The sequence below is a fragment of the Papaver somniferum genome, chromosome 1, assembly GCF_003573695.1.
Source record: "Papaver somniferum cultivar HN1 chromosome 1, ASM357369v1, whole genome shotgun sequence".
NCBI classification, from domain to species: domain Eukaryota; kingdom Viridiplantae; phylum Streptophyta; class Magnoliopsida; order Ranunculales; family Papaveraceae; genus Papaver; species Papaver somniferum.
The window spans coordinates 226,219,086-226,232,601 of NC_039358.1; the positions used below are offsets into that span (position 1 = coordinate 226,219,086).

At 36.4% G+C, this 13,516-nt stretch overlaps 3 protein-coding genes across 3 annotated transcripts; 2 read left to right on the plus strand and 1 right to left on the minus strand.

The window, feature by feature from the left end:
- The first annotated feature begins 1,460 nt into the window (after positions 1–1,460).
- LOC113362189 (cyclin-dependent kinase F-4-like) lies at positions 1,461–2,750 on the plus strand. The gene has a single exon (XM_026605147.1). It carries the CDS (start codon positions 1,461–1,463, stop codon positions 2,748–2,750), a length of 1,290 nt encoding a protein of 429 aa, XP_026460932.1.
- A 4,642-nt stretch (positions 2,751–7,392) lies between these two features.
- Positions 7,393–8,184, minus strand: LOC113362198. The gene is made up of 2 exons (XM_026605153.1): positions 7,842–8,184; positions 7,393–7,748 (listed from the first exon to the last, which is right to left on the minus strand). Exons 1-2 carry the CDS (start codon positions 8,182–8,184, stop codon positions 7,393–7,395), a joined length of 699 nt encoding a protein of 232 aa, XP_026460938.1.
- A 2,925-nt stretch (positions 8,185–11,109) lies between these two features.
- On the plus strand, positions 11,110–12,393 carry LOC113362205 (cyclin-dependent kinase F-4-like). Its single transcript, XM_026605161.1, has one exon. The coding sequence runs from the start codon at positions 11,110–11,112 to the stop codon at positions 12,391–12,393; it is 1,284 nt and encodes a 427-aa protein (XP_026460946.1).
- The last annotated feature ends 1,123 nt before the right edge of the window (positions 12,394–13,516 follow it).

Consider the following 13,516-nt stretch of genomic DNA (forward strand, 5'->3'; position numbering starts at 1 on the left):
AGCTCCAAGCATCTTCCGCCATCTTATCTTTACAATGTGAATATATTATGATAGTAAAAGTTATCACATTGGGTGAAATCCCTCAATCTTTCATTTCATCAAAATGTCTTCTTGCTTCACCATGTAGGCAGTGTCCATGAATCATACAATACAATAATATGTCTTTGCATTTCCTCTAGTAACTATCTCGTCAAAGAGTATCTTTGCCTCATTCAACCGGCCTGAATTTCGAAGTCCACTTATGAATAAAAGAAGTATAAACAACTACATCCGGTACAACATTCAAATCTCTATATATCTCATTGAACAGAACCTGAGCTCCATCAATTAATTAAACCTCCTCTTCGGAGTGTATTTATGATCGCCGTTGGGGGATCAAACATGGCCGAGAGGTAAATGGTCGCCTGTAAGGGCAAACCCTCATAGTTGACTATTCGACCATCCAAAAATGTACAAATATAGGATTTGTGCACTCCATTAACTTATGTTTTTACCAAGAGCAATCTTAGCTTTTATAAATACAAAGATAAGGATTTACAACGGCAGAGAAGTACGAATATGCGGTTTTAGCTATCGGACAGTGATGATAGAGTTTGTGAACCATTTTGGACCAGAACACTAGCCTCTATATGAAACATGCCATAATTAACAAGGGTTCATACACACACAAAGAAAAAAAGAAAAAGAAGAAAGTAAACTAGAGATCATTTAACTCACTTAGGGAGAGAGAGTGTTTAATAACAAAAAAAATAACGGAGTCACATAGTGAAAGATGCCATCATGATCAACGAGTAGACGCATCTGAATATCATGTTGACCATGTAGGCAGTGGCCATGAATGATACAACTATATGTGGTTACATTTCCTTTACTAATTAACCATCTCGTCCAGGAGTCTCTTTGCCGCATTCAAGCAGCCTGAATTGCAAAATATAAGTGTAAACAACTACATCCGAATCATACAACATTCAAATATCTATGTATTTCATTGACGAGAACCAGAGCTTCATCAATTAACAGAACAGCACAACCTACTCTGACCTTGGAACTAGGTTTACAGTTTACTTGAGTTTTGGGTTCGAAAAAAGTCAAAACTAGGAACCGACTATTAATTCTGGTCAAATTTCCGTATTTGTGTTTCCGTATTCTGTCCAAAATATCAAAATTTGGAATTACGCTATGTACCGCCTGGAAACATTACCCAGATAGACTCGAACACTGTTTCCTAGTAGCTCTATAAGTTTTTTTTCCCTTATATATACATGGGCGCATGCATATAGCTCTTGTATCCCAGTTTTCATTGTTTCTTGATCCGCTTCTTGAAATAAAGAGTTTCATCAGTTTTTTCCTTTTCTTTCATGTTTCATCAGATAAGTAAATTCATTGAAGCCGTTTCAGGTAAAGAGAAGAAGAAAAATTGAAGTTCGTATTAAGTTTTTCTTCGACGATTTGGTATAAGCATGGAGTATTGTAGTTATACTCTGATTGATAAAGTTGGCGAAGGAACCTTCGGATACGTATGGAAAGCTATAGATAATCTAAGTGCTGATGGTTCTGAAATTGTAGCAATAAAGGAGATGAAGAAATTATATTCGTCCTTGGAAGAATGCCTTGAACTTCCAGAAGTCAAGGCATTGGTTAAACTCTATGGGGATCCGAATATCGTCGGACTCAGAAAACTCATCTTTGACAATCAGGTGTTATATTTGGTCTTTGATTACGAAGAATTTACTCTGTATCGCCTTATGCATGATAAGATCAATCTTTGTACGGATGCTGAGTTACTAAACGGGTTATTGGAGAACAGGATAGGCCTTTTTTCGGAGTCTCAGATACGACGCTGGTCTCGTCAAATCTTGCTAGCTCTTGCACAGATGCATCGTCCTGGTGGATATATGCATCGAGATATAAAACCAGATAACTTGCTGGTCGCTAGAGATGGAGATTCAATAAAGATCGCGGATTTTGGTCAAGCTAGGGAAATTGATTCTAAATCACCGTGTTCAGATTATGTTACTACACGGATGTACCGCGCACCTGAAGTGCTGTTAAACTCGGTTTCGTATACCTCTGCTGTTGATATGTGGGCAGTTGGGGCTATAATGGCCGAACTGTATTCGTTTCGTCCTCTTTTTCCTGGTAAGAATCGAGCAGATCAGCTGTATAAGATTTGCAGTGTAATCGGAAGTCCAACTTATGAGTCGTGGGCAGAAGGAATACAACTTGCCAATTGGTGTGGTTACAAGTTTCCTCAAGTACATCCATATGGTATTTCTACAATGATACCATCTGCTAGTCATGAGGCTATAGATCTGATTAAATCCCTTTGTTCTTGGGATCCAAAAAACAGACCAACAGCTATGGAGGCTCTGAAGCATCCTTACTTTGCGCCCGATATGCGTGAATTGCCAGAAGCGACAACAAATGCAAAATTGGAGCAGAGAATATATCCTAATCAGACTTGCTTTGGTGAAAAACTTCTTGGACCTTTCTCCCCTGTTAGAGATATTACAATTGAAGATATGTTAAAGAGGGTTTGGGCAGAGGATACAAGTGCAAAGTTCGCGCAGAGAATATATCCTAATCAGACTTGCTTTGGTGTAGAACTTTTTGGCCCTTTCTCCCCTGTAGGAAACATGACAAGCCAAGATCTGTTTGAGAGTGTTTGGGGTTGCAGTTTAGATGCCTCTTTCAGAGAGATAACTCATCAGGGGAAGCAGACAGCAGCAGCAGCAGCGCATGCTTTCTAAAGTTGGGGATCGGCAAAGATGATGCAACAAAAGTTTATGAAGATTCTTTGATTTGTTTAATAATTAACTTCCCCTTATTTTCTTCGGAAAGTGGGTCATTTGTCCAAATATATTTAAAACATGGTTTAAATGGACGAGTAAAAATTTGTATGGGTGAAATGGACACCAAAAAAATAGTAAGGATGAATCCAGTTTCATCCTGACTTAAACTTAAAAAATAGCAAGGATGAAACTGGATGCGTCCTAATGTAAATTAAAAATAAGAAAAAGTATTTGAAAATGGATAGGATGAAACTGTTTATATCCTGACTATTTTTAAATTTTTGTCCATTTAAACAATATTAAAATCTAAATGTCCTTTTCACCCAAGAATTGTTGATTTTGGTCTTTTTAACCAATTTTGTGTATATTTTTGTCTTCGTTTTTCTTTTAAAGCTTTCATGCATGGCTTATGTTCATGCTTTTTTAACTTAGAGTGAGCAAGAATTTGAAAAAAAGTGTACGAAACTTAATGCTGATATTTTGATACTCTTTCTTCGACTCTCGATTGTGCTTTTAAGTAAAACTAAAAGATACTGAAATAAAATAAAATAATAACAATAAAAAAAACTAAGTTTCTAACAAGAAAGATTGTTCCCTGGTTCCACACTAAGTTGAGTACAATAGGTATGAGTCGTATGACCCTAGATTGAACCACTTCCGAGTTTCCACCATTGCACTCCATACAGTGATTGCACGGATAGTTGGACTAAACCCTTGGTTAGAAGCGATAAGCGGGTGAGTATTATGGGTGAGTATTATTCATACAAAACCAAATTGTTGTCTTAACTGAGATTACAAGCATCATTAATTACTGTGTCTGGATCATTTATACCATCATGATATTAGTTACTGTTTCCATGACCATAGTATCCCTTGCCAGAAGCTCGTGGAAATTGTTTCTTTCCCTAGTCACAGTGGTCATTATTTCATTTATTTGAGAGAAAAAGTGAGTGTTCCGGCAATGTGTAAGGCCCAGTGCTAAGCTTCAATATGAACGATGGAGTCATGGGAGTTGGGATTTCCAACAGCATTTTAAATTTGAGTGGTCGTTTATGTAGTTGATTCGCTAATAGATTGAAATAAAAGGAAGATAGAATTGTATCCTGGAAAACGAAAAGTAAAAACTCAGTTTCTAACAAAAAAAAAAAGATTGTTCCCTGATTCCGCACTAAGTTGAGTACAGTAGATATGACCTGAAAATTGAAAATATAAAGAATTATGACAAAAGAGAGCCTGGAAATATAAAGGAGGTAACAACTAGAGATTCTCCTTAGCCCAACGTTTAATATTTTCACTCTGAAGATGGATCCTTTTTGATTTTGACGCAACAACACATGAATATATCTGCTCAAGTGAACAAATAAAACCTCGATACCGACAAAATACATACAATTTTTATTATTATTAGGCATGATTTTCAGCTCGTCATTTCCCATTGATGTGCCTCTTCTTAACTTTTGCCATTTATTTCCAACAAAAAAAAGGAGGAAAACAAACTCATGCAAAATAAATAAATGAATCTCAGTTCTGATAACTTCACATTGATCTGCATATAACCCAAATAAAGCTTTCACCTAATATGATCAGCCAAACCGCGGTCATTAAAAAAATAGATGCAACATCAAATCAACAGCTCGTCAAAGAAAATGCATAATTGTTTAGAAGAATATGTTGGAAAGTGGGTACTCAGAGGATGAAATTCAGAGAACAGAAAAGAATGTTGTGTCACTAAGCTTCAAAGCCTTTTGATTCTTTTTAGAAAATATTTCGACCATTCCCAAATAATTGGCGAGTGCAATTAGTCAATGAATAATGCTTTTAGGATATGATGAAGCCCTAACAACGTTGTTGGATTCAAGAGTTGTACTCCCTTGATCCAATCAAAAACACACGGTATTTAGAGTCTGATGATGCTTATATAGAAAACATAGATTTTTGATGTGTTGAAATGGGAGAAGGCCTTCGCTATTTAAAGATGAATTCATGTCTTTCGGAGATGTCTTTCTATCTTCAATAGACGCTTTCAACAGGTATCCATTAATGGTATCTCTTGAAACAAACCCTATTGGAAGCTACACATCGATAAAACGTTTTGGTAACCGATACAGGTCGAATACATCCTGGAGTTACCACCCCCTACCCCCGGATAGCGGCAAACATTTATGAAAATATTCAACAGAATAGAGCATTTCGAATGTAGATACGACCTATTAGTTTTTAACATCGACAAGATCTACAAGCAAGAAACTGCAAATGTTATTGACAGATCTATAGAGGTTATTGTTCTATATAAAGAAACAACAAGAGTAAAAATAAAAAATACCCCTAACCTAGAAGTTGTAAAACAAAGAAAGTAAATAAAGATAAAGACGAGTTACAAATAGCACATTTTTTACACGGAATAAATAAGAAAACAGACTTATACTGCTAACACTCCCCCTCAATCTGATGGAGGGTGAAAACAATGCATCATTTGATAAACCAAGTTGTAAAAGGTAGTAGAAGCAAGTCCTTCGGTGGATAGGTCAGCTAGCTGTCGAGAAGAAGGTATGACTGAACTACAACAATTCCATCATCCATCAAATCCGAAAAAAAGTGATAATCAACTTCAATGTCTTTTTTCATAGTTTGAGAATATCTTTTCCTAGACATAAACGCTCACCGTACACCATCTTCCCTAACTTCATACATACTAGCCACCACGACCTCCTTGGTCCTTGAAGCTTCATAATCCAAAGGAAACATATCACATAACCATCCTGCACCAAGCCAAGAGTCATCCCAAAATCTAGTTTTCTTACCCGCTCCAATCTTGAATCTAATACTTTTATTGAAATCTTCAAGCTATGATCTTCCTCCATAAAGCATCTTTCTCCACGCCAAAGCGCCACCACCATTTTTTTAGCAAAGCCGAGTTCACTTGCTTAGCTCTTCTTATACCACCACCTTTTTCTTTTGGTTTTGAAGACAATTCCCAACCAATATTGTGAATTCTTTTCTTATTGTCATAATCCATAAGAAATTTCTCACAATTCTATCAATTTTCTTAGTTATGGATCAAGGAGCAAGAAAAATAGAGAGATAATAAATGGGTAGACTAGCTAAAACACTTTTGATGAGAGTTAACTTACCTCCTGTTGCTATTGGTTTTCCATTCCAAGAAATAACTCTTTTCCCACAAATTTCAAGTGTTTTTCCCCATTTTTGAGTGCCTCCTACCTTGTTTCCCTAAGGTAAGCCAAGATATATGCTAGGCAAACTCGCATATTTTCATCCTAGCATGTTAGCATAATTTTCAACATCCTCCTCGACCGTGACTCCAAATAAGCTAGTTTCAAAGAAATTTATCTTCAAACCCGAAGTTAACTCGAAACAAAGAAGAAGGTAGCGAAGGTTATCAACTTGTTCTCTCTTAGAATCAAGAAAAATGATAGTGTCATCGGCAAATTTCAAGTGATTTATTTTTGTTCCCCCCTCCTTGAAAGAAAAACCCGAGATTTGATCATGTTCTTGTGCTTTACTCAACATACAACTTAAGACTTCACAAACAATATTAAAAAGAAAAGGAGAAAGAGGGTCTCCTTGACGAAGTCCCTTTTCACTACCGAAATAACCGAAAGACGATCCATTAACAAGAACCGAGAACTTCGAGAATGTTAAACAATTTCTAATCCAAGCCCTCCAAACACCACCAAACCCCATTTTGCACAAAACTTCATTTAAAAAATTCCAATTCACTTTATCAAACGCCTTTTCAAAATCAAGCTTGCAAACCAACCCTGATAATTTTTGACGAAGTCTAGAATCCACACATTCATTTGCTATCAAAATTCCATCAAGAATTTGTCTTCCTTTAATAAAACTAGATTGAGTTGTTGAGATTAGAGTAGGAAGGTATACCTTTAAACGCTACACCAAAACTTTTGAAATGATTTTGTACACATTCCCAATAAGACTAATAGACCGAAAATCTTTTACTTCTTCTACACCCGTCTTCTTAGGGATAAACGCAAAAAAAATATTTTTCAATGACGAATGAAGAATATTTTGTTTATTGAAATTCTTCGAAAACCTTCATCAAATCTTCTTTTAGAAAATCCCAACAAACAAGAAAGAACTTCATAGGAAATCCATCCGGACCCGGAGCACGATCAATTCATAAATCTTTAATTGCATTCTTAATTTCTTCTTACAAAAAGATCTCTCCAACCATATGCTTGCATTCTCATCAATACTCTTTAAACACATATTTTTGATTCTTGGACGCTTGTTTGAAATTTCTTTAAATGCTAACAGAAAATGATTTGCGATACGAAACTTGATTTCTTCTTTGTTTCCGGTCTATCGACCATTTATATGAAGATTATTGATGTTGTTAAAACCTCTATGACCCCTCACTACTCGATTAAAATGTTTGGTGTTTCTATCTCCATCTTGAACTCCATTTTATCCGCATCATTATGCTTTGACGACGATGAGCCACATCAAACTCCATTTCATCCGTCACAAGCATGTCTTCTTCACCTTCGGTAAGACCCCTTTCATCATCTAGTTCATCTAACTCTCTCATCTTGGTAAGTGCCAAGTCTTTGTTTCCGGTCTATCGACCATTGATACGAAGGTTATGGATGTTGTTAAAAGCTTTATGACCCCTCACTACTCGATGAAAATGTTTTGTTTTTCTATCTCCATCTCGAAAGTATCTAATTCTTGAATTTTTCCGCATCATTATGCTTTGACGACGATGAGCCACATCAAAATCCATTTTAGCCGTCACAAGCATGTATTCTTCACCTTCGGTAAGACCCCTTTCATCATCTAGTTCATCTAACTCTCTCATCTTGGTAAGTGCCAAGTCAATTGCCCTATCGATGTTCCCAAAGACGTCTCGATTCCACACCTTCAATTTCTCCTTCAAAGCATGTAACTTCTTTGAAAAACATTCACCCGCCGTGCCTACAAAAGAAAAATATTCCCACCATTCTTTCATTAAAGAAATTATGTTAGTTCCTTCTAGCTAATCTAATTGAAATCGAAAAGTGCAAGCACCCCAATCCGAATCCTTTGAGCATAACTCAATGGGAAAATGATCCGAAAAAGGTCTTGCAAGTCGCTTGAAGTTGATATTTGGAAAATGATCTTCCCAATCCGACGAGAAAATAAAACGGTCAATTTTGCTCTTCTTATTAGGTGGCCTATTCCAAGTATACTTCGCACCGGAAAGAGGTAAGTCGACAAGATCCAACTCATTACATAGGTCATCAAAGAATTTCATTGAATTCGAAGCTCTACGACAACCCCTCCTCTCCACCATGTATCTTATATCGTTGAAGTCTCCACCGAAACACAAAGGCATTCCATTCCAATAACCATGCAAGGTAGCTAGCTCCATACGAAAAATTTTTTTTCGTTCACATTGCAAGGACCATAAACACCAATTAAGACCCAACGGAAGTTATCCTCCAAATTCGACAAGAGATACTTATAGTAAAAGTTCCTTCAAGAAAGTCATCAACCTCAATCAAATCTGAATTCCATATCAACAAAATTCCGCCCGATCTTCCATCAGAATTTAAAGCAATCCACTTGCACGGAGTCGCACCCCGACATTGAGGCACAATTTCATCGTTACAACCACTAAGCTTGGTCTCTTGAATCATAAGAATTGTAGGCTTCCACCGTTGCACAAGAGTTTTTTAACTTCGATCATTTATTAGGCTCGTTAAAACCATTAACATTCCAAGAAATTATGTTAAACATTTAAATTTATTGCAACCCCGTACAAACCAAACCTTAAAACAGGAGCAATCAAGATCCTTCCTTTTCTCCCGCCGAGAGCTCATCTTTAAAAGCATTAGCATGATCTAAGATTGTGTTTGTAACAAAATCTTTTTCTTGTTCGGTGAATACAATACCCGGAGGGTGACCGGAGTTTTTAAGTTTGCCATAGAGGGTATTAAATTTATCCGACATACCCCTTTGAATAATCACCGGATGCATTAATATTACTTCAAGCACTACCACTTGTACGTGATGACGCATCATCAGTATCTTCATTTGAAGAGTTAATTTTCTTGCCAAACTCACTTCTTGACAGGGATTTTGCAGCCTCCAAAAAAACTTCATGGTCAGAAACATTTTGGCTGGTATTGTTACATTTCTTCGTAGAGTGCACAATTTCATGAGCAACAATGATGTTGTTCGAGATTTGTCCTGAAGACAAAAAGGCAGATTAAATAGGTGAAATAGGTGAAATGAACTTTTCTAACATTTTCATGAATTTGTTAGCCAAAAGTTTAGTATTACATAAACTTATCGGTCTACACTTAATCAGAGATTTATGTGTTTCGGTTTTAGGAATTAGGAATAGGAAAATTTTGTTTCCTTATCCAAGACTTATTTTGGAAAGAAAATTTTAAACACAAAATTGGTTAAAAAGACCAAAATCAGCAATTCCTGGATGAAAAAGACATTTAGATTTTGATACTGTTTAAATGGACAAAAATGTAAAAATATCCAGGATGTAAACAGTTTCATCCTACACATTTTCAAATACTATTTTTATTTTTAATTTACATCAGGATGCATCCAGTTTCATCCTTGCTATTTTTTAAGTTTAAGTCAGGATGAATCCGGTTTCATCCTTGCTATTTTTTTGGTGTCCATTTCACCCATACTAATTTTTACTGTCCATTTGAACCATGTTTTAAAAATATTTGCACAAATAACCCATTTTTCGAATTTAAACTACTGCCGCCACTTGATCAACACAGTGTAGTTAAACTCATTTGGCTCAAAGACCCTGGCCACCATCGACTCAAACAGTTTAATGTTTATCTTGTCCATCAATTGAAATAGCTCCAAGCATCTTCCGCCATCCTATCTTTACAATGTGAATCTATTAAGATAGTAAAAGTTATCACATTGGGTGAAATCCCTCAATCTTTCATTTCATCAAAATGTCTTCTTGCTTCACCATGTAGGCAGTGTCCATGAATCATACAATACAATAATATGTCTTTGCATTTCCTCTAGTAACTATCTCGTCAAAGAGTATCTTTGCCTCATTCAACCGGCCTGAATTTCGAAGTCCACTTATGAATAAAAGAAGTATAAACAACTACATCCGGTACAACATTCAAATCTCTATATATCTCATTGAACAGAACCTGAGCTCCATCAATTAATTAAACCTCCTCTTCGGAGTGTATTTATGATCGCCGTTGGGGGCTCAAACATGGCCGAGAGGTAAATGGTCGCCTGTAAGGGCAAACCCTCATAGTTGACTATTCGACCATCCAAAGATGTGCAAATATAGGATTTGTGCACTCCATTAACTTTTGTTTTTACCAAGAGCAATCTTAGCTTTTATAAATACAAAGATAAGGATTTACAACGGCAGAGAAGTACGAATATGCGGTTTTAGCTATCGGACAGTGATGATAGAGTTTGTGAACCATTTTGGACCAGAACACTAGCCTCTATATGAAACATGCCATAATTAACAAGGGTTCATACACACACAAAGAAAAAAAGAAAAAGAAGAAAGTAAACTAGAGATCATTTAACTCACTTAGGGAGAGAGAGTGTTTAATAACAAAAAAAATAACGGAGTCACATAGTGAAAGATGCCATCATGATCAACGAGTAGACGCATCTGAATATCATGTTGACCATGTAGGCAGTGGCCATGAATGATACAACTATATGTGGTTACATTTCCTTTACTAATTAACCATCTCGTCCAGGAGTCTCTTTGCCGCATTCAAGCAGCCTGAATTGCAAAATATAAGTGTAAACAACTACATCCGAATCATACAACATTCAAATATCTATGTATTTCATTGACGAGAACCAGAGCTTCATCAATTAACAGAACAGCACAACCTACTCTGACCTTGGAACTAGGTTTACAGTTTACTTGAGTTTTGGGTTCGAAAAAAGTCAAAACTAGGAACCGACTATTAATTCTGGTCAAATTTCCGTATTTGTGTTTCCGTATTCTCTCCAAAATATCAAAATTTGGAATTACGCTATGTACCGCCTGGAAACATTACCCAGATAGACTCGAACACTGTTTCCTAGTAGCTCTATAAGTTTTTTTTTCCCTTATATATACATGGGCGCATGCATATAGCTCTTGTATCCCAGTTTTCATTGTTTCTTGATCCGCTTCTTGAAATAAAGAGTTTCATCAGTTTTTTCCTTTTCTTTCATGTTTCATCAGATAAGTAAATTCATTGAAGCCGTTTCAGGTAAAGAGAAGAAGAAAAATTGAAGTTCGTATTAAGTTTTTCTTCGACGATTTGGTATAAGCATGGAGTATTGTAGTTATACTCTGATTGATAAAGTTGGCGAAGGAACCTTCGGATACGTATGGAAAGCTATAGATAATCTAAGTGCTGATGGTTCTGAAATTGTAGCAATAAAGGAGATGAAGAAATTATATTCGTCCTTGGAAGAATGCCTTGAACTTCCAGAAGTCAGGGCATTGGTTAAACTCTATGGGGATCCGAATATCGTCGGACTCAGAAAACTCATCTTTGACAATCAGGTGTTATATTTGGTCTTTGATTACGAAGAATCTACTCTGTATCGCCTTATGCATGATAAGATCAATCTTTGTACGGATGCTGAGTTACTAAACGGGTTATTGGAGAACAGGATAGGCCTTTTTTCGGAGTCTCGGATACGACGCTGGTCTCGTCAAATCTTGCTAGCTCTTGCACAGATGCATCGTCCTGGTGGATATATGCATCGAGATCTAAAACCAGATAACTTGCTGGTCGCTAGAGATGGAGATTCAATAAAGATCGCGGATTTTGGTCAAGCTAGGGAAATTGATTCTAAATCACCGTGTTCAGATTATGTTACTACACGGATGTACCGCGCACCTGAAGTGTTGTTAAACTCGGTTTCGTATACCTCTGCTGTTGATATGTGGGCAGTTGGGGCTATAATGGCCGAACTGTATTCGTTTCGTCCTCTTTTTCCAGGTAAGAATCGAGCAGATCAGCTGTATAAGATTTGCAGTGTAATCGGAAGTCCAACTTATGAGTCGTGGGCAGAAGGAATACAACTTGCCAATTGGTGTGGTTACAAGTTTCCTCAAGTACATCCATATGGTATTTCTACAATGATACCATCTGCTAGTCATGAGGCTATAGATCTGATTAAATCCCTTTGTTCCTGGGATCCAAAAAACAGACCAACAGCTATGGAGGCTCTGAAGCATCCTTACTTTGCGCCCGATATGCGTGAATTGCCAGAAGCGACAACAAGTGAAAAATTGGAGCAGAGAATATATCCTAATCAGACTTGCTTTGGTGAAAAACTTCTTGGCCCTTTCTCCCCTGTTAGAGATATTACAATTGAAGATATGTTAAAGAGGGTTTGGGCAGAGGATACAAGTGCAAAGTTCGCGCAGAGAATATATCCTAATCAGACTTGCTTTGGTGTAGAACTTTTTGGCCCTTTCTCCCCTGTAGGAAACATGACAAGCCAAGATCTGTTTCAGAGTGTTTGGGGTTGCAGTTTAGATGCCTCTTTCAGAGAGATAACTCATCAGGAGAAGCAGACAGCAGCAGCGCATGCTTTCTAAAGTTGGGGATCGGCAAAGATGATGCAACAAAAGTTTATGAAGATTCTTTGATTTGTTTAATAATTAACTTCCCCTTATTTTCTTCGGAAAATGGGTCATTTGTCCAAATATATTTAAAAAATGATTCATATGGACGAGTAAAAATTTGTATGGGTGAAATGGACACCAAAAAATAGTAAAGATGAAACTGGATTCATCATGACTTAAACTTAAAAAAATAGCAAGGATGAAACTGGATTCATCCTGACTTAAACTTAAAAAATAGCAAGGATGAAACTGGATGCATCCTAGTATAAATTAAAAATAAGAAAATATTTGAAAATGGGTAGGATGAAAATGTTTACATCCTGACTATTTTTAAATTTTTGTCCATTTAAACAATATTAAAATCTAAATGTCCTTTTCACCCAAGAATTGTTGATTTTGGTCTTTTTAATCAATTTTGTGTATTTTTTTGTCTTCATTTTTCTTTTAAAGCTTTCATGCATGGCTTATGTTGATGTTTTTTTAATTTAGAGTGAGCAAGAATTTGAAAAAAAGTGTACGAAACTTAATGCTGATATTTTGATCTGTTTCTTCGACTCTCGATTGTGCTTTTAAGTAAAACTAAAAGACACTGAAATAAAATAAAATAATAATAATAAAGAAAACTATGTTTCTAACAAGAAAGATTGTTCCCTGGTTCCACACTAAGTTGAGTACAATAGGTATGAGTCGTATGACCCTAGATTGAACCACTTCCGAGTTTCCACCATTGCACTCCATACAGTGATTGCACGGATAGTTGGACTAAACCCTTGGTTAGAAGCGATAATTGGGTGAGTATTATGGGTGGGTATTATTCATACAAAACCAAATTGTTGTCTTAACTGAGATTACAAGCATCATAAGTTACTGTGTCTGGATCATTTATACCATCATGATATTAGTTACTGTTTCCATGACCATAGTATCCCTTGCCAGAAGCTCGTGGAAATTGTTTCTTTCCCTAGTCACAGTGGTCATTATTTCATTTATTTGAGAGAAAAAGTGAGTGTTCCGGCAATGTGTAAGGCCCAGTGCTAAGCTTCAATATGAACGATGGAGTCATGGGAGTTGGGATTTCCAACAGCATTTTAAATTT